Source organism: Magnolia sinica, chromosome 14, assembly GCF_029962835.1.
Source record: "Magnolia sinica isolate HGM2019 chromosome 14, MsV1, whole genome shotgun sequence".
NCBI classification, from domain to species: Eukaryota; Viridiplantae; Streptophyta; class Magnoliopsida; order Magnoliales; family Magnoliaceae; genus Magnolia; species Magnolia sinica.
In genome coordinates this window covers 76,139,780-76,161,225 of record NC_080586.1, presented here as the reverse complement: position 1 = coordinate 76,161,225, position 21,446 = coordinate 76,139,780, and the positions used below count along the sequence as shown (strand labels likewise).

Sequence of the window (21,446 nt, the reverse complement as noted above, 5' to 3'; positions counted from 1 at the left end):
GTCATATCGAAAAGAAAGTTGGGTTTATTAAAATGGATACTTTAATTATTTAAATAAATTTTTTTATTAACTCTTTAGCTAAGTGTGTGTGTGGGTGTGTGTGTATGTATATATAAAAGAAAGTCTTATAAAATTTTATGATATGATTAAATAAATAATATATGGATAACATAATTATAATATAAATATAAGTAGGGAAATGGTTCCATGCGGTTGACCTCATGGGAACTTTCCATGAGGTCAAGTTGTGTGGGCCCTACCGTGATGTGTGTCGAACATCAACACCATACATTTGATGGGTCTCTTTTAAATTATGGGATATCTCAAAAGTCAGCCGTATACGGAACTCAGATGGGCCATATCATCTAAAATCATGTGAAGATGTGCCTAAAACATATAAAATAACTTGGTGGGGCCCACTTGAAATTTGGATGCCTCTGGAACTTGGTTTGACCCCTCATACAAGTGCGACACACATAATTGATGGGCTGGATTTGTGAACCACATCTCGATGGGCCCAACAAATGATTATGATGTTTTAATGGGAGGGTAGCCCCTCTCAGCTTTGGCATGTGTTGTGGCCCACACAAGTCATGGATTGACTTGATTTATAAGCCTAAGTCCCACATGGAATGGTGCATTTAATTGACTTGATTTATAAGCTTGAGTCCCACATGGAATGGTGCATTTAACTTATGGGGTAGATGTTCGACACACATCAGGGTGGGGGCCCACATAGCTCGACCTCATGGGAACTTGCCATGAGGTCGACCTCATAGTACCATTTCCCATATAAGTACTATTAGAATGTAATCTTCGCTTAATATTACTTTCACCTCTTTATAGCTTTATGGCCCGTTTGCATACCACTAAATAAGTTGCTTTTTCTACCTAGAGCAATAGATAAGCAACCTATTTGAGATAAGTAAGTTTGGTTTAAGATTAATTATAAGTAACTTTTTTACTTAAAGTTATTTAAACACTTATGTGTAAAAAGTAGAAATCAAGATAATTAAGTTACTTGAGGCATAAGTAGTAACTTTTTTACTTAAAGATACCTAATTCCTAATGCTCTCTCAAGGTATATCTAGACAAAGGAAATCTCCCAATTACCTTGCCTCAAACTCCCTCGTTTTATATCGCTTCTTCTCCTTCCCTTACATGGATCTTGATGGAATGTGGGCGCTACATGGTTACTTTCAAGTTAGGTGGCACACATGTAAGAGATCTAGACCATTTATTAAGGAGTGGGCAATGTGAACACATCATGCATTAAAAACATGGGAGCACACTCATCATGTGAGTCATAAGATACATTGAATTTGTGCCATTGGAATTTTATCCTAACCATTCACTTTTCTCAAAATGTTTGATAATGGGCCGTCACTATTTTTTGTTCAGGGCATGTACAATGTATGCCGGTTGATGAAAATGACATATCTCTAGCCAGCACCTGCACCCTGGAAGGATGGGAGGTGGATTGCGTGCGACACTAAAGGTTCCTGCCCTCCAAAGCTAAGTGGGACCTACCATGATATTTGTGAGAAATTCACTCAGTCCATCTGTTTTGCTAGCTCATGTTAGGGCATGAGCCCAAAAAATGAATTAGATAAAAAACTTTAAGTAAGCTACAAGGAGGAAAAAGTGGGTAGGAAAATGACTATAGTTGAAAACTCCTTGGATTCCACCATGCTGTTTATATGCCATCACAACTGTACATAAGTCCATTCCTACTGGATGACTTGAAAACACAAAATTATTAGCATGATCCAAAACTTTTGGTGGCCCATGAATATTTATTGTTCAATCCTCACTTTTTCCTGCCAGGTGGTCCACTTGAGTTCTAGATTTGCCTAATTTTGGGCTCATGTCCTAAAATGAGCTTTGGGGATGGTTTCCCAAAAACATTATAGCGGGCCCCACCTAATGAGCTGTGGGAATGGCTTCCCACAAACATTATGGTGGGCCCCACCTAGGTTTTGAGTGCGGGAATTTTGTTCCACATGATGTGGAAGGCAACCAGATTCCGGGAGGAGGTAACCATGCCTTACATGGTCCTTGTTACGTGGTGTGCATTCTCTTCTGTGAAGATGCCATGTCAGCAGTGACACTGAATTTCCATGCCTCCATGTGAAGTACCACAATTCATGGCAAGTATGAACTATGATCCATTCCAACCGTCCAAACCCAAAAATCTACTACTTATTACCCATAACCAAAAATTGCATTAAAAGCCATCTAAAAATTGAACTTTTCCCACTGTATCATCCAATTCTCATCTTTTAGTGTTCATTTTTATGTCATAAATTAAAGGCTTCTGATCATTCAAGAAATATGATTTTTCATCTATGAAATACACTCCCTTTCTAACCCCACTAAGTGAACGGTTCAGATCTCACCTACAAATTACATGTGTTCGGCAGTGAAAGGGAGGAAAAGGCTATTTTGCTCCCCATGACATGTATACCAATCATATAGACACCCATCTAAAACTCTCACATTTGAGCATCCATCAACCTTCAGATTATATTACAAGCACACTCAATGCATGAAACACGTGTGAATGTTGCACAAATGTACCCCGTGGTGAATCCCATGGTCGAGATGATCTAGCTATGAGATCAAGCTGACCCAATCATCAGGTATGCCATGCATCGACACGTTTACATCCAACCAGACGATTGGATAGTTTTTAACCATCCATTTCTTTCATAACATGTGGTAGGCCTTAATTGGAAGAACTTAATTTTGGGTTCAAGGAAATTTACACTAGTGGGGTCCACTTGATGAATAGATTAGATGTTACACATGTGGGTCAGAATGTTCATGCAAGCTAACCATTTGCGAGTGGCGTGGCATGTGATTGGTGAGAGAGAGAGATATCTTTTAGAAATTTGAACGGCAAATGGGCTTTGCGTGTACTTGAAGTAGGTGAAAGTAACATGACATTAAGGAAGATAATCATATATAGTTATATATTTTATAAGAAGGTTAAAGTAATTTTGAAGTCATAAGAAAAGCCTAGTATAAAAACCCTAACAGCTGCTTTTAAATCATGGATTGCATATGAAAAGATGATAACATCTCTTGATTAAACTTTTTTCTACCATTTGATTTGTAAATAAAAGTGGATTCTTTATAATAATTAATAATTTTTTTATATATTTTTTATCGCAAGAAAAAATAACAATTGTCTAATAAATATAAGATTTTACATTTTTTTTCAAATTAAACAGAATTTAATTTTTAAAATTGGTTATCATTCTATGACGAAGAAAATCATTATTTCATTTTCTTATCTTTTTACCTGAAATCCGTTGTTATGGGAAAAATATACCACCTACTGTCGGCAGGCCAGGTCAAGTACTCTAACAGCAACAGGTGTGACCTAGCAATCCAACACTCACCTCTCAGCCAACCAAGAAGAAAGCTCAACCTCTCAGCATTAGGTCAAGCCCGACCCCAAACGTTAAGCTGAGCCCGACCTCAACAGATGGGTCGAGCCCGACCCCAATGTTAAGCTAAGCCCAACCTCAGCAAATATGTTGAGCCCGACCTCAGCAAACCAGGGGACCATCTGAAAGAGATCACTCACCTCGGGGCGACCAAGCTCGCCACCCCCGATAACGATGCGACCTCAAGAGAACTAGGCCAGAGTACCCCAGGTCGGCCAAGCCTGACCTAACCAACATCTAGTCGGCGCGTGATCCATGCCGAAGATCATGGGAACCATCTCCGACGTAATTCACCTTGATATCCTAGCTGAAAATCTAAAAGGATCCGTCGCGCATGAACTCAGAATCCTATTAGGATTCTGTCCCCGCCAAAACAGAGACAAACACCTTCTACGCCACCGCCTCTCCCTACTTATAAATAAGAACATCCCCAAAGATGAAAGGTACACACAATCTCTAGCCTTAAACCCTCGACACTCAACTAGACTCAGATTCCTAACTTAAGCATCGGAGGGTCCCCGGCACAAGCCAGGGTCTTCTTTGTTTGTTCTTTGTACAGGTTCCTGAGCCAGGGAGAGCTAACTAGATTCCTACATCAACATCCGTGATTTCAAATTAACCCTTAAAGAAAACTAACATAAGTTTCTAACAAACTCACCAGATTTTTAAACTCACATGAGTAGACTTTGGAGTCATATTTTCGTATTTTTAAAATATGTTAGCGACCAATGAGGGCTGTAGTTAGGGACAATAATTTGCATATATATTAGTTATTATAATGCAACTCATACAGATGTTGTTGTGTATGTCACAATTCAGTGGACCCCACTATAGATGGACCACATTGGGGAAATCATGACAACTCTATAGTTTAAACTAATTGGTGGTATGCAAACAAACAACTAAAGTGAAAGTGACCTTTCTCAACAGGGTGAATATTCCTTTGTAGTCCTCTCGGCAGGCGGTGAGAATTCCCCAATTAAAATAGTCTAGGTCCATGATGAATATGTAGTAGGGCCCACTGAATAAATGGACCATCAAGTTTGATATGGGAAAAGCCACCCGCCGAAAAATAGAACTCCGATTTGCTTATGGTTATGCTTCATACTCTACTAAATATGATGAGAGGAGGAAAGAAGCTTATATAGAGGCAAAATTATTTACAGAAATAGTACTATGGATTTTAAAACTATATATTATTTAAGGATATGAGAAGAGTTTTAAACTAAATATATAAGAATTTAGGTAATTTAGAGGTCAAACCATGCTTTCTATTTTAAGGTAGAGGGTACTTTGATGCTGATCTTGACGGTTGATACACAGCTCAGAAGAAATTGTAGAGTTAGGATACAAGTAAGTCAAATTAAACTATTGTAATATTTATTGATAATTTATAAACCAAAATAGATTATTTAATTAGCTTATCGCTGGACTTTTAAGGACGGCTCAATGAGAAATATCATACGGACTGAGTTGACCTAACATTTACCTACTAACCTAGCTTATACAATTTGGCTGAGACAATGATTTTTGGATGATGGCCCATTCACATTGGATTTGCCAACTTTGGTAGCTAAATTTAGTGGTATATGTGAACTATAGAAGTTCTATATGCATGCGCATCAAGTTTCATGATCTAGAGTATCAAATGTCTTCTATTTTCATGATTTTAACAAGGATTGCTTACAAGCAATCGAAGTTGCAAAGGATTCTTATAATTTTTAATATAGTCTGATAAAAAAAAAAAGTGTTATATATGCTTGTTAGATGTAATGTGTTTATAAAAGTATATATATAAATAAATAAATTATGAACTAATAATTTTACCATGATCCACGTTTAATAGACGTACTTAATTCTTTTCATTTAGCCATATCAAAGAGCACAAGATTTCCCTAAAACCCTTTGTTACAGGCAATTCACTTCTCATTTGTACCCATCCTCGCAACCCATTACCTCTTCACAAGTGTTGTACATGTCATATCCACTAGTGGTGTACGCAGATAATAGCTAGTATTTAAATGCTAATTTTGGAGTAGTCACATGCATAAGATCCAAGATATTTATCTATTTTCCCTTTCTTTGTATGGGCCATATACCCAAAAGCAACAGCCAAATAATCATAGCCATAATTGGAAGATTTCTTTCATTCATTATGGACCATTGATCAAAGTTTTCCAACCACCCATCATTGTTCTTCAAGATTACCCGAAGCAGCAGTAGCTAGGATAACCAGATCCTTGTGATTTTCACGGTACACCCCATCTACATTGCAGTCCATGGATGAGCTAGCAGTCCACACATCTAATACATGTATACCACAAATACAGATACTAAATAATGCTTGATCACTAACTTACACAATACAAAATAATTATGTAAGAGAGCGAATAACTCAATACAATATAATTGGATTCTTTTTATCCATAGGTCAATGAGTTATGGTCCAACCAACAGATAACTTATAGGTTCGACCCACCATGAAAATCAACTTGTACAAAAATCAGCCAAACCCACTAGTCAGGTGGGCCACACCACAGGAAATAATGGAAGCCGCTGACAAATAACAAACTAAGGTGTCCCACCTGATGATTGGATCATGCTAATTTTTACGAAAGGTAATCTTTACCATTGAGACAACCTTTTGGACAGCCAAGATGTCCCAAACACATAACAACATGATAATTATCTGCTGGTTGGACTGTACATTAGCGATCTAACACGTCGAACATTAGATATATTTGAATTAATATATTGTAAGTGTGCACGTAGATGGAGTGCACACTTTCGGCGCCATGATCACATACTAAGGTCCAAACCCTATCCTAATGAATTTGGATTTTCTTATTACATTTTCTATACCTAAAGTTTCAATATCAAACCCAAACTCAAAACCTATGTAAATATCATAGGCTCTCTCTATCACTATATTTTTTTAATTTGAGCTTTGCTACGGTCGTACTCATTTACAACTTAGCTAATGCAACCACCACCACATATGACAGTGTGGGAGAGAAGTGAAATATCCAAGCCATCTATCAGGTGGACCTCAAATTTCACTGCCCAGATATAAAGGTAGGATATGTAGTAGGTGTGCTTATATTAGAAGTAAGCTAATTGGTTTGAAAGCTTAGATTTGTTTAATTAATTGTGGGACACTTGATTAGTGGACCAGCATGATTTTTGGCATGGGTAATCTACATAGTGGTACTCTTCTGATGGATGGCTTGGATATTGCATTTTTTTGGCCGTGGTGGCGTATGTGTGGCGGGTTCATTAGCTTACTTGTACATGCGAGTGGACTTAGCAAAGCTAATGTTTATTTATGTAGATTAGTTAGCCTCACAAAAGCCATCAGCACGAAGGAGTGGGCTGTTTGGATGGGCCAATCCATCATAGGTTTCTCCGAAGGGAGATGATGCGGTACTCCTTACGTGTACAACCCAAATATGGTATAGCCAATCTCTAAAAAGTATATGCAGCGGGACCATGTATCAATCAGGACCGTCTTTCTAGTGGGTCATGTCATGGATGGCTGATTTTTCAAAAATAAATAAATAAATAAAGACTCAAATCCGTATACATCATGTTGTTTTTTTTCCCACAATTTCAGGATAATCATCAACCGTTTTCCATTTTCCAAAGACCACTGATCAGACGGTTGGTATCATCCGATCTATATATGTATGTTTTGATCCATCTGCCATCCACTTTAGGGGAGCATAGATGGACGGTTTGAATTGGTAGGCCACCATGTCATGTTTACAGTGGAGAGGAAAGAAAAGAGAATAATGACAAAGCATGGTATGGGTTGAAATATTCATAGTCATCCACATTGCAAAATAGTCAAACCAGCACATTGTGCATCTGAAATAATAACAAAGGATTACAGTTCATCCAGCCAATAACTTCCAGCATATTATGTGGATGTGAAATCCAACCTTGCCAATAGGTTGGCTCATGATGAGGATCATCTGAAAAAACATTAATCCCATCCATTAATCAGATGGGCCACACCATACAAAAAAATTCTATCCATTGATAAATAGAAAAAACCAGAGTGGTCCACTCAATGATCTAATGTCATGATATTTACAAAATTTGATCCCCATGATGGGGCCAACCTATTGAATGGATTAGATTTTGCACAAACATGAAATTTTAGAAATTATCCATTAGGTGGACCGTTACTTATAGTACAACCGGTTGGACTCTACAATTCCCATTAATATCATCAATACAATAATGAAATAAATAAACAAGCACCCTCCACTCCTGAAACAATCAATAGTTATTGCCCCCCACTTCTTAAATCAAATATCTATGCTTGTGATGCAAGCACTGGGTGGGCCCCACTTGGGCGGTCGCATATCCATATCTCCAATGTTTTGGGTTGATGATTATCATGACACTCTGGCAGTTTGGCATGCAAGCTTGTAGACACTGTGCACGTGCCATGCATGTACTACAAAACTCTAATCCAAACCACCCAAAACACCTGCCCTATTACTGTAGATGGGCCATACCCAAAAATAAGGGTGAATAGATGATCCTATGTCTCTTGACTTGTAAGTGGTGGCCAACAAATAGATGGTGCTGAGTTAAATAATAATAATAATAATAATAAAACTCAAGAATTTGAGTGGAGTTCTTTGAAACTCGCAGTTTGAGTTTTAGACTATCATATATTTTAAAATTATAAATAACATATAAATCATGTCTTGTGGAGTTTTTTTTGCTTCTTTCTTGAGTTTTGCTGAGTTTTTTCAAGTTATGTTTTTACTGAGTTGGGATTTGATCGAGTTTTTCTCTGAGTCTTAGTAAAATCTAGTCAAGTCTAATCAACACAGATGAGTCAAGTTCTTTCGATTTTTTATAAGTATGAGACAATTAATCATGAATATTTACTACTTGGTGTTACACCCAACTCCTACACCCTTTGCAGGCCTTTATTTCACTCAAAACTATAGTTTAAAAACCTGGAAACTTGACTCAAATTCATGTTCCTTCGGATCGAGTCAGCTCAAAGAATTGACCTGACTCAAGTTTATACTTAATAATTATAAACAGCGTTCGTAGTATCGGTTTCGTTAGGATTATTGTTGGCTTTGGCTAAGGTTATAGAAACATATAATAATATTGCCAATAATATAACTAATACCTGGAAATATATCATTGGAAAACATAAGAAAAAATGGTAGGATTTTCAATAAAACTTCAGAAGACAATAAAATGCACTCTTTTTTTTTTTTTGTTTTTTTTCCTTACAGATATATGAATTAAAAATTGCATACATGATAAGTTTTCATTTAATATGGAGTAAGAAGGATGTATTGTCATAATAAAAAATTAGTGTGATAGTAATTAAAATTAGTTCATTTCATACCAATAATATCATTAGAAATACAATAATCACTTAAACTTGTTCTAAATCAACAAAAAAATCATGCATTCATTTATGCATGCATGCATACATCCACATATGTCTATCCATCTATCTATACATATATACATTAATAAATCCACCCATTCATCCATTAATACATATATATACCTCAAACTATTTTAGCCCTTTCTAATAGCTCCCAAACTTGCATTATCTAGTATGATTAAGTCCATGATTTGGTTGGGCAAATCAGATATACTCAAATATCTGCAATTGGGCCACCCACCACTCCCCATCTTAGCCAACATATTCGCAACTGTATTAGCTTCATGCAAAATGTAGAATATATCCTAAAGGCTACTTACAGTCGAAGGGGCTGAATGGCTTGTAAATGGTACCAAATGTTCCAGGAGCCCAGCTAGGTTGTTTTCAACTATTTCTGCTATAACTCTAGAGTTTGTTTCCACCACGATGTTATTTGAACCCCAGACTCTCACAATACTTCAACCCATCTATAAGAGCCTGAATTTCCACCGGACGTATTGGTCATGCTATCATAAGAATTATAGAAAGCAGATATAACTCGCCCCTAGTGGTTTCTACATATCCCACCTCCGCCCCTTTCACTTGGATTTCCTCTTACCGATACATGCATGCATGCATGTGTACATACATACATACATTCATATATGTCTATCCATTCATCTATCCAGATCTACACTGTTACATCCATCCATTCATACATACATTAATGCATACATCTACCCATGCATACAAACAACCATCCATCCATTCATACATGCATACATACATACAACCATAAATGTCAATCCATCCATCCATACATTCATCCATCATTGCATCCACTATTTTATCCATCCATGCATACAAACATGCATCCATGATTCATCCATACATACATAATACATCTATTCGTCCATTCATTAATGCACACATCCATACATCAATACATAATTATGAAGATAATTATTTTTATAACTAAACCATTGTTAATTTTCATAATTTTGAAAACTCTAAAAATAATATTTAAATTTTTTGTTTAACTGAAAAAATGAATCACTCTTCAACATCCATCTATAAAAAGAAAAAAATAATAATGATAATTTTGCACGAAACAGTGTCATTATTTTTTAAAATAAAATAGAATTTTCTTTTTGCACTTTTCAAATTTTAAATTTTCAAAAATAGAAGAGGTGTGGTTGAGATTCACTCCTCAACCAGATCCCCATAAAAAAGTTAAAAAGCAAAATTTTATTTTTATTTTTTTCTAATTTTTTTCATATTTATGCCTATTTTCTCGATTTCTCAAATTTTCTCTCAAAGCGAAGGATTTGATCATAAAAATGGTAGAGGAATGATCGAAATCCACTCCCTAACTAGATAAAATAAAAAAAAATAAAAAATCTATTTTTGAAAATTTTTTAATTTTCATAGATTTACGCATGTTTTCTTCATTGCACATACATAGTGATATGTTGGTGCTATTTGGCCTATATCTGAAATTTTTAAAGAGTTTTGTGTTATAAGTATCATCAATATCACCAATATTATTGATAATATCCTCGATAGTTAAAATTTTAATTATAAAGAATATTTAAAATAGTTAAGTTTTATAAGATAAACAATCTAATATTAGAAAAGTATGAGGCAGGCTACTGGTAGAGGATGTCACTACTCAGATTCAAGTCAGTGAGTTTTAGAACTGTGCTTAAACATAGAGATATTGTACACTATAACTCCCTTTCATTAATATGGTCCCTACAACTGCCTGATCAAAAATTCCATGTGTTAATGTTCATCAGTTTTACTTGGGCCATGATTGAGCTTTTGAGTTTCTAACTATTGCTTCATGGAATGGAGAAACAATACAATGCTCGGTTCAAGCCCAATGTCTATATGCTATTATAGAATTTAGCTCTTTATCTCTTCTTATTCTCTTTAGATTTTGGGTCTTGGTTTGCTTTTTTTTTTTTTTTTCTTTTGTGATTTTGTTTTGCTTCTATTGACAGTGTGTGGGTGTTTTTCTGCAACAAAACTCATCTCAGAAATGACTTCTATGTTTTGGGCCGAGCCCACCCAACCCCAAACTGCACTTTTGTGTGATTTCCTTGAGCACATGATTTTAAAATACTCCAAACAACAGTGTTTTCTCTAGAATCTAATATAAGGGTGTGTTTGGATACCATTCGCATTTCATTTATTGTGAAATGGGCCAAGTCACGGCATATCTAAAGAAAGCTCATGTACCCTTTTTTGCTTTTAAAAAAAATGAGATTTTCAAGGTGGTGATTGACCCTCTCCCGGACACGTGTTCACATGTACTGTGTTGGAAAATCTGAACCGATGATAAAATGGGGAAAGCTCATTTTGATGAAATTTCATGCATATCGATCGGGCACCTGAGTGGACCATAATCCTGAACCCAAATCCAGCCGTTGGTATGCTTTCAATAGGAGCTGAAGCTGCATTTTGAGATAGATCAAGAGCGGTAATTATAATTAGTGGATTACCTTGCATTTTGAGATGGGATGCTGGTGGCGGCCGCAATGCTCGCCGGTATCACGCCGGAGAAACCGTTCATTTTCAGTGAAGTTCATTTTCAATGGATTCACTGATTGGCCCTGAGATTAGACATTGATCAGATGTTACAAAATGGCACATTAACAGTCAATGGCTGTTTAATTATGTTTAGTGTGAGTGAAGTGTGTAACCCATCACCCATTGTTACTAGTGGATGTATCTATTGATCCAGACCATACACTAGAATGAACACCTCTTTGATGGGTCACCCTGAAAGAACTACATTGATCGGATGGTCCAAACATGTAATTTAGTAAATATAAGTCATGGACCGTCCAATTACTTGAATTTTGCAGGTAGTGTTTTTCAATGGTTAGGATCATCCCAGGTTCTCAGGTAAGGTGGTCATTATTAGAATGGCCTAGATCAAGGAGCACCTTCACCTTTACAGTGTTCTTAGAACACTGGATAATTCAAGCCACTGATCTGATGGGCCCCAATGTGAATACACCATACCTCCAAAAATCTCCCCACTTGCAAAATCCTGACCTGTCTATCAGTAACCTGAAAATAGACCAGATCCAGGTTCATCTGAAGATGGCCAAGATAATTATAAATCAATCACAAACTCTTGTTTTGATATAGAAAACTAGTTACAAGATAAAAGATGGGTAACTCAAATTAAGTATGAAAATTCCATACTTACATGCATCTAATTATATGACTTCTAAAAACATCAAAAAGACTTAGGATTTCTAAATCACCTAAAACTCTTCAATCACATCATATATATACATGGTTGTACTATTGAGTAAATTAACCATGGAATCTATGGACTTTGAGAAGTTCAATTCATATATTACTTCTAACATGCAGCATTAATCTTCTCTTGGGTGGATGGTGCAGAATCAATCTTCTTGAATGGGCCCATCACTTCATCAGAATCTTGCATGGATAGTGCAGAATCAATCTTCTCTTGGGTGGATGGTGCAGAATCAATCTTCTCATATGGGCCCATCACTTCATCAGAAACTTGCATGGATGGTGCAGAATCAATCTTCTCGTATGGGCCTATCACTTCATCAGAATCAAGTCCCATGTCATTGGCCTTGGAGTAGAAAACATAGTAAAGCTTGGTGAGTATGATGGTGAAGAAGATAAAGACCGCTGCTGCTCCGAAAACGCCCTTCCTCAATGTCTTGCAGTTAGGAGGATCGAGTGCAAAAATGGTCCTGTACTTGGTGTGGTAGGCATTTCTCAAAGAACCAAACAGCAAGAACGCCTCGGCAGTGAGAAACACGACCCTTAGCAAGAAATAGAGAAGGGCGTGAGGAATTATCAGTTTTCAAATGGTGTAAGTTTGTTAAATTCCATCTTTCAGCTGTAACAACAAGAAGTGCACTTTAAAGAAAACGTGGGGCCCACATAAATGTATTCGGGACCCCAACCCAATCACTAGATGGGTGAGATCATGTTAATTCAGGTATTTTTTTTTTTTTAGAAAAAAAAAAAAATCAGCCTTATTCAAAACTCAGTGGGCCACACCATAGGGAAGAAGATGGAGGGAACACCTAACCTTGATTTGCAGCAGGGCCAACCTGAGTTATAAAATAACTTGATTTTGGGCATGACCCTTTATCCATTGAGGCAAGATGATGGGTCTGAATGGCCTTGATTGCATAAATACTACACCATGGGGCCCTTATTTAAATCAATGTACAGGTGACCACTCTCAACTTGTCCATTTTGGTGTGGTGCACTTGAGTTTTGGATAGGGTGGTTACTGGGGGTAACTTGAAGTCAAGCAGCTGATGAATGGGTTGGATGTCATGAATACATCACGTGGCCCACTTATGCTTGGTACCACCATAGCTTATAGTGCTAGACCCTGTCCCTAGCAACAAAGGGTACGTATACATGGAGGAGCACCCTTACACTTGAAATTTTACCAGAGAACTTGGTGCACGTGGTACACATGAACGCTTGGGAGACCTTTGGTCGGCCAAACTCATCATGGCTACTACTAAGAATGTCACACCCAAGTAGAGCTGGGTATCGAGTCGAGTCGAACCGAGTTAGGGTGGACTCGACTCGACCTGGTTTTGAAATAGACCTAACCTGAACTAAACCCGAACTCGACCTAACTCGGTACATAGTCCAGCATGCCTGACCCGATCCGAGTGCAGGTCTGGCTTGGACTAATCCGGACCAAGTACGACCTGGATATAGGTACCGAGTTGGGTTGATTTAGGTGGGTATCTAAGGCTGAAATCACAACTCAGAACCTAGGTGCACTTGTCGGAATTGTAACCTCTCCATCAGCTACACAGCGTCTCAATTTGAAAGATCAAATCTTGATTTCTTTTATATGTACAAGTCAGGTTTCGAATTAAGTCGAGTCAGTACCAAGTCAGATTTTGAGTCGAGTCGAGTCACTAGTGACCCAAACTCGACTCGGTATGAGTTCGGATTGAATGCAGTCTACTTGTTTTGGATTGACTCACTCACTCAGTTCGGGTCGAGTTGGGTCTAAAAGAGTTGTAGAGTCTAGCGAATCGAGTCGTCCCGTGCCCAGCTCTACACCCAAGGGATGATCCTAACTAGGTAGGCCTCGATCTTTTATTATAATCACCTATACTCTATATAATGCAAGTAGCTTTTGGATATTTTTGCCCTTATAATTAGTCATGGGAAGAAATTAAAATGCCTTTTGTCTTCTCATCATCCAGCACTTCAACCCGAGGGCATTTTTTCCCTTTCATAGTCCATTCGTTTCTTCTCTTCTTTGTGTGTGATGTTGGGAAGCCCATGTGACAAAGGCTCTACAATACTAACTATGATAAACTTGTAACATACACACCATACATCTGTTGTGCCGACTTGTTAGGATGTTGGCCCTAAATGAGGTGGATCTAATGCTGGAGTGGGCCACCAACTGAAAAAATGAGCATATATAGGTCACTCACCATTGAAACCCTCTGTTCTTCTTTTTTTCGTTTTCTTGTTTCCTCTATGAGTGGCTACACCCTTCTCCTCATTCTCTTTCCCTTTTTTCTCTCTCTCACCCACTCTCCTCACGTGCTTCGAGCAGGTGCCATACCCCTAGTTTGGTTTAGAAGCAAAATGCAATCATTGGTAATGAAAGAGATGGTCATTCGTGATTGCATGCATTTATGAGTGCATGTGAAAGCCACTGAATGAATGCAATGATATACATTGTGGGGATGCCTTTCCGGAAGGGTTTACAGCTTTTGAGAAGCCTGGGAAGGGAAGGAAAAGATGGACATGTTATCATCAGCCTCCAGTGCTGAACTGATACTAGAAGATCCAACAAATCTCTTTTGGATTGATGAATGAGATAGGAGCTCCTGTAAATTCAACTTTATTGGGTGTATCCCAAGCAATCAGTTCTTATTCCTAATCCTAAAATCTAACCTTAGAAAACCGTGACGGTCGAAGAACTCTGAGGATTGTAGAGTTGAATAAAATATAGCAATTCTCAATATGTTCGATAAAGATTGTATTAGAAATAGTGGGAGGAGAAACCCATCTCTCTAAGGAGATACCTCCGAATTTTGTCATTTCCATTGACATCTTTAACTGCATCCCTGTATAGATTAGGCTAATGCCGTCGGCATACATAGCATTGGCAAAAAGAAGTTAGTGAGGAGATGGTTTACCTTAATCGTTTATGTATTCATGGGTTGAAGGAGAGGGTTTCGTTCATTGTCCTTGAAACTTGATATGGACACAATGACCATTAGCAAAGGAGAGTTATGTTTTATGGATCTCAGTTTCTTGTTGGTTTATGACCACCAAGTGGAATTTAGGACAAACTTGTGCTTATTATGTCCGAGAGGACCGATGATGGGTTGGCATTGGCACGTCTCCACAACCGGGCTCAACAATGAATTGGTGCCTTCTTCTCGACATAGGATTGTGAGTCTTCATGAATATGAGATCTTATTTTTAGACCCTTTAGATTCTTGCATTAGAGGATCTCTTAAAGTCTTTAAATAGGGAGACCCATCATGTGGAAAATACTTTTGTGAAAAAAAAAAAAAAAAAAAAGGGAGACCAATCATGCCTGATCCAAGTAAACTCATATATATACCAGCTTTAACTAATTTTCTAATTTTCAGACTAATGTACGCATGAGGAGTTCCAAGCTCCTAGTATAATATGCTATGGCTCTCCTTAGAAAGTTAATTCAATGGCTCATATGTGAGTGTGGTTGGGCGCAAGCATTAGGATATGGATGAGATCATATGAACCAATAAAGGATCCATCGGATGCTTAAGAATATTGTTACGGCTTAGATCTCATTAATCAGATTGTTTTTCAAGCTGTTTGTAGCTATATCCGGCATGTAGGATGTTTTAAATATTCTATAAAATGTTTTTAACTTTCTTTTTTAAAAAAAAAAAATTCTAACTGTTAAAAGCTTTTATCATAGTTGATGAATATTTCAATGGTTTAAATATTATTATTCACACATCATGGTAGGGCTCACAGAGCTCGACATTATGGGAAGCTCCCCTGAGATCATTTCCCATGAGTTCAAGCTCTGCAAGCCCCACCATGATTTATATTAGACATTCAGCCCATCAGTTAGATGCACCCTTCCATGGTGGACCACGGGCCTAAAAGTTAAGTCAATCCAGGACTCTCAGGAGGGCTACATCATAGGCATCAGTTGAGAGTTTATATCTACCGATTGAAACCTTCATGATCATTTATGGAGCCCACTAAGATGTGGTTCAGACATCCAGCCAATCCATTGTGTGTGCGTCCCACTTGGGTGCGGGGTCACACTAAGTTTCAGTCATATCCAAAACTCAAGTGGGCCCCAACAATTGCTTTTAGAGGTTTTACGCATGATTTCACACTATTTCACATGGTGTAGCCCACTTGAGCTCTGGATACAGCTGATTTCTGGCATATCCCATATCCTAGAGAGGACCCACCAAATGGACGGTGTGGATGTCCAAAACACATCATAAGTACCATTTCCCATCTTTAAATATTATATATTTTTCAAATTTTTCCTTGCAAATTTTGACTCACCCTAGTTTGTGAGTCTAACCAACTCAGTGAGTCAAGTTCTCGAGTTTTTAAACAATGATATCTAACAAAAAGATAGTGAAATGATCTCTATCTACCACACATACCAGCAAGTGATGAAGAGCACAAGGGGCCATGATTTCACACCTTGGGCCCACACACCCTTACCACAGCAGAAGCACCTTGTCCACACCATTACAAGCACCTGGCTAGCCATAAGGATTAGAAAAGCTCCCACCCCAAAGCCGCTCGAAATGTCAGACCCATACACACAGTACAAGTAGTTCATTCCTGCATCCACGTGGATTGTAGCCTATCAAGGAAAAAAATGGCATCATCAGGCTAACAAATCCGATCCATTCCACACGTTGATATTGTAGTGTATTAGGATCTTGGTTCAACGATCCTGATCATTCATCCAATGGGTCCACAAGGATGGACAAACACCCAAAAAAGAAGAAAAGAAAACTCCTCGATGAAAGCTATCTTATACCGTCTATTGGTGGGACAACCATCAAAGTATTATACTTGTCTTATTAAGAAAAGATTTATCTGATCTTGGCTAATCAAATCAATGGCTTGGATCACCTAAACATGAGCTCGGCCTATACCAATTAAGGAGTGGACCATGGTATCAACTGTTGGATGAAGGATATCACGTAAGGTCATGGTCACAGCAGGAATGCTTTGATGGGTGGAGCCTGCCCATATCAGGATCTTTGATCAGATGGGCCCCTTCATGGACAGTCTATTCCTCAAAAATCCATTAATAGTACAATCCAAACACTTATTATGGTGGCTTGTAATATTGGCTGTTGTTAATATAATTCGGCAAGAGTATCATCCAATGAGGGAGATTTTCTTGGGCATTCGGTAAGGGAAGTGGATTAGGTGCGGCCCCTCTGATATATGTATTCTACATCCACACCATCCATCCATTTTTTTCTGATCATTCTAGATCATGAGCCCAAAAATGAAGCATATCAAAGTCAGGTGAGGTTGGGGATGTGTTCGACTCCTTACCTCAGTGGTAGACTATGAGGAGTTTCAATTGCAAGTACTCATCCAAACAACTTTAATAGATGCTTCTTTTCTTTTTTGTTATAACACACGCACACACACTCACGCCGTAGTGGGATTTCACCACCTATGGGTACTCGAACCCTCGACCAGGTGTTGAAACTCCTAAGCGTCTAGCATCCGAGCAAGAGCAAGGACCCAACTTTAATAGATGTTTTATGTGAGGTTGTATATAGTCGATGGTAGTCTGCTGTCTAATCAAATCTCATTGTATCTTAGTTATGACATAACTTTACTCAAATTCAAACAACCCTTTAAATAACCATACCATAAGTAATAGTGTAAAATCATTGCTAAAATTTTGAAATTCCGCCGTGTTGTTCACATGAGTATTGAAATGTCTTGTTTTTCGAAGGATCCATTTATCCTTATGTGGCGCATCAAATGAGTGGATTGGATGGCATATTTATATCACGGTAGACCACACACAATTGAGATGATTTTAATTGTGGGACTCTCCATCTCAATTGTTTCCCATGGTGTAGTCTACCGTAGTGTTGAATCAGCCTAAGTTTTGGGCATTGGGCCAAACACAATGTGGGCCGTCTGATGGATGGGTGAATTTCATCCACATGGGTTCGTTCTGTCCACATCAACGAAAGTCACACCCTCCTACCTATGAAAGTCATACGAGCATTTTCGGGACTCACTTGTACTATAAAGAAATAAAATTCCTTCGAGTATATATGTGCATCCTTTGGAGTTGGATGATTTTCGACCACTGTTTAAAAACTCGATATACAAGGTGTCTGCGTGTAAGGTCAGCAATCAGACTGGTCCAACCATCACAACTGGCCACCACATGATGCGGAGATTTTTAGCGTTGTCTAATTTCCTATGGTGTGGCCCACCTAATATTTGATATGCCTAATTTTGGAGAATTTTAATTATGTTGAGGCACACATTTCCATTTCCATTTATAATGGGTTTTATGCGGAAGCTTGTCCCACAAAGTAAGTGTGCTAGGATGCTATTTGGGGCCAATTGTGATGTTTGTGAGAAATCTACCCTGTTCATCTGTATTGCAAGATCATCTTAGGACATACAACAAAAAATGAGATAGATTCAAAACTTGAGTGGACCATGCAAAATAGAAAACTAGGAAAAGACTTTGCTGCCATTGAAACCTTCTAAAACTCCACGTTGATGTTTATATGCTATCCAAACCATTTGTAAGGTCATTTTTAATGGGTTGAAGTAAAATTATAAAAAACTTGGCCGAATAAGTAGCTTTTATGGACGAATGAATGTTTCAACAGTAATCACTGAATCCACATTGTTTCCTCTCCTGCAGCACACTAAAGTCTTGGATCTACTCCAGTTTTAATCTAATGTACTAAAATGATCTCGCAAAATGGATGAACAAGTTAGATTTCTCACAAACATCATGGTGGCCCCATGTAGCATCCCAGCACAGTAACTTCTTGCGAAAGTCTTCCATGCGAAACCCGCGTTAAGAGGCACGTAAGCAGGAGAGCGTCTCTCTTTGCAACATGTGCATGACAAAAACCTACTCTCAAACTCGCACGTAATCTAAACTATACGTCATATTCTACTGTTGACATCAAGGCTCGCATGTAATGATGTGCGAACTAGTGCGTGCATTCCTACACACACAAGTCGGGTTTTGGGTCGAGTCAAGTCAAGTTATTGGGTGACTTGAACCTGACTCGGTTTGAGATCGGATTGGACAAAGTCTACTCAATTCAGATGAGTCGGGTCTAAACGAGTCCCATAAGTCAAGTTTGTGGATTCTTCCCATGCCCAGCTCTACTCCCAGGAGAGGAATTGTATTGAGATTTTGGCTTGTCGAAGTGGGGTCCACTATTTATCAATCCTGTCCGTTGACCCCATGACCAGCCATTGGTGGGCCATGCAAATGATTGGGAACTAGAAGATCCCAGATCGTGGGCCTTTTTTTGAGATGAATCTAACTTGCGTTGTATTTCCCATCTTAGCCGTTTATTTCCAAGATAATGATAGCATGGTTCTAAACTCCGTGACTCGACTCGAAACTCTGCTGAGTCAACTCAACTCAGTGAGATTTCGATCCGAGTCACCATCTAACTCAGTTGTAAGCTTGACTCAGCCTCAAACGGAACCAAGTCGCTTGCGAAGCGTTTTTTGTTGAAAATGTAATAAGTAGGTTTTGAACCCGAGACCTCTATCAGAAAACTTCCAACCTTTCATGCGCATGTGACATCCAATCCGTCCAATATGTTGGCCCCACCATGATGATCAGATCAAAAACTCAACGGTCCAGATTACAGAAGAAGATGCAGCACTTGTAAAAACTCGAGTCTATGATGCAAATCTGTGTGGCCCACCCACAAGATGTAAGTGAAGATAGAAAGGAAAAGAGACTGACCGTGTTCCTCTTCAGCTCGGCTGCAACTGCGAGAGCCAACGCCATCAGATCCAACACCATCACCACCGTCAAAATCCAAGTTGACGCCATTGCTTCCTCTCTCTCTCTCTGTCTGTCCCTCTTATAAAGCAAAATAAAATTTTTGATACTCTGGCGGTGTGAAATGGATGATACGCAGGTACTTAAAATTTGTACATGATTCATATAATTAATTCAAATTAAATCGTTCAAACTATGTGGCCAATTTAGATATACCATGACCCAAAAATTACAATTTTTTAATTACCTGATTATCAGATTGGTGGACATTTATTTGACGGTTAATAATGAAAATATCCAATGGTCTTAATTTAACAGTCAAGTGTTCACTAATCAGAGTTTAGAATTATTTTTTTTTCAACTAATCTGAGTTTTGTATTGTATTTAATCACAGTGGTTAACACACTTTATTGGTTTAATTTGAATTAGTTTATGCCACGTGTAACATTTTAAAGTATGTGTATATCAAGGTTATACGCAGTCCAGAGTATCAAATAACTCCCAAAAAATGCCTTGTTGACTTGCAGTGTGAAGGTGCCTACGAATTCAGTATGCGTGGGGCCAGTGATGACGATCCAGACTGTTGATCTGATGGGAGCCGTTGAAAATGGAGGATGACTTGAAAATTCCCATAAGGTCTACATTGGAAGAAAATTACGTCAATCACTAAACGATTTGTACCTTAAAATCATGAAGATTCTTTGATCATCAACCATCAATTGTGTGGTCCGTTAGATTAACGGTCTGGATTACCTGATTCTTTCCACACATTGATGCATGGGCCAGACGTGTACGGTGTTATGGATATGGAAACCGGAAGCGGATTGGCTGGTGTACCACACATCAGCGAAACAGCTGCTGTGGTGCGCGTCGTGCGAAGACAAGCGCTGACTCTCCTCGATCTCGGAGTCGTACGAACGGTTCAAAATAGATCAAAGTTACATGGGCCCCAAAATGATTTATTTTTTATATCCACACCGTTCATCCATTTTTTGAGATTAATTTAGGTCATTAAAAAAAATGAATCATATCCAAATCTCAACTGGACCACACCACAAATATCTGCGGGATAATGATTTTCACCGTTAAAACAATCGTAGGGCCCACCGTAAGGTTTATTTTCCATCCAATCTGTTCATAAGATCATAAAGAGTTGGATGAAGAGTAAAAACAAATATCATATTGATCCAAAACTTCTGTGACCCCACAAAAGGGTTTCAATGGTATACGTTCAATCCTCCACTTCTTTTTGCAAAGTGGTCCACTTGATCTTTATACCTGTCTTATTTTTCTGTTCAAGCATTATGACGAGCTCTACAAATGTATGGACGGTTTGGATATAACACGTGCCTCATGATGTGACCCACAGAACTTGCTGACGTCAACACACCAGCTAGATCGCTGGTGTGTGATCCGCTTCCATGGAAACCAAAGTTCACTTTCCACGCATACTCTTCCAATTGCGCAATGAACGCTACCTCGGTTCGTCACTAGTCCACCGATTATTTTGCTT

At 38.3% G+C, this 21,446-nt stretch overlaps 1 protein-coding gene across 1 annotated transcript; it reads right to left on the bottom strand.

The window, feature by feature from the left end:
• Positions 1-11,999: 11,999 nt before the first annotated feature.
• LOC131226253 (uncharacterized) lies at positions 12,000-19,985 on the bottom strand. Its single transcript, XM_058222037.1, has 3 exons — positions 19,895-19,985; positions 16,554-16,759; positions 12,000-12,686 (listed from the first exon to the last, which is right to left on the bottom strand). Exons 1-3 carry the CDS (start codon positions 19,982-19,984, stop codon positions 12,248-12,250), a joined length of 735 nt encoding a protein of 244 aa, XP_058078020.1. The 5' UTR covers position 19,985; the 3' UTR covers positions 12,000-12,247.
• Positions 19,986-21,446: the final 1,461 nt, after the last annotated feature.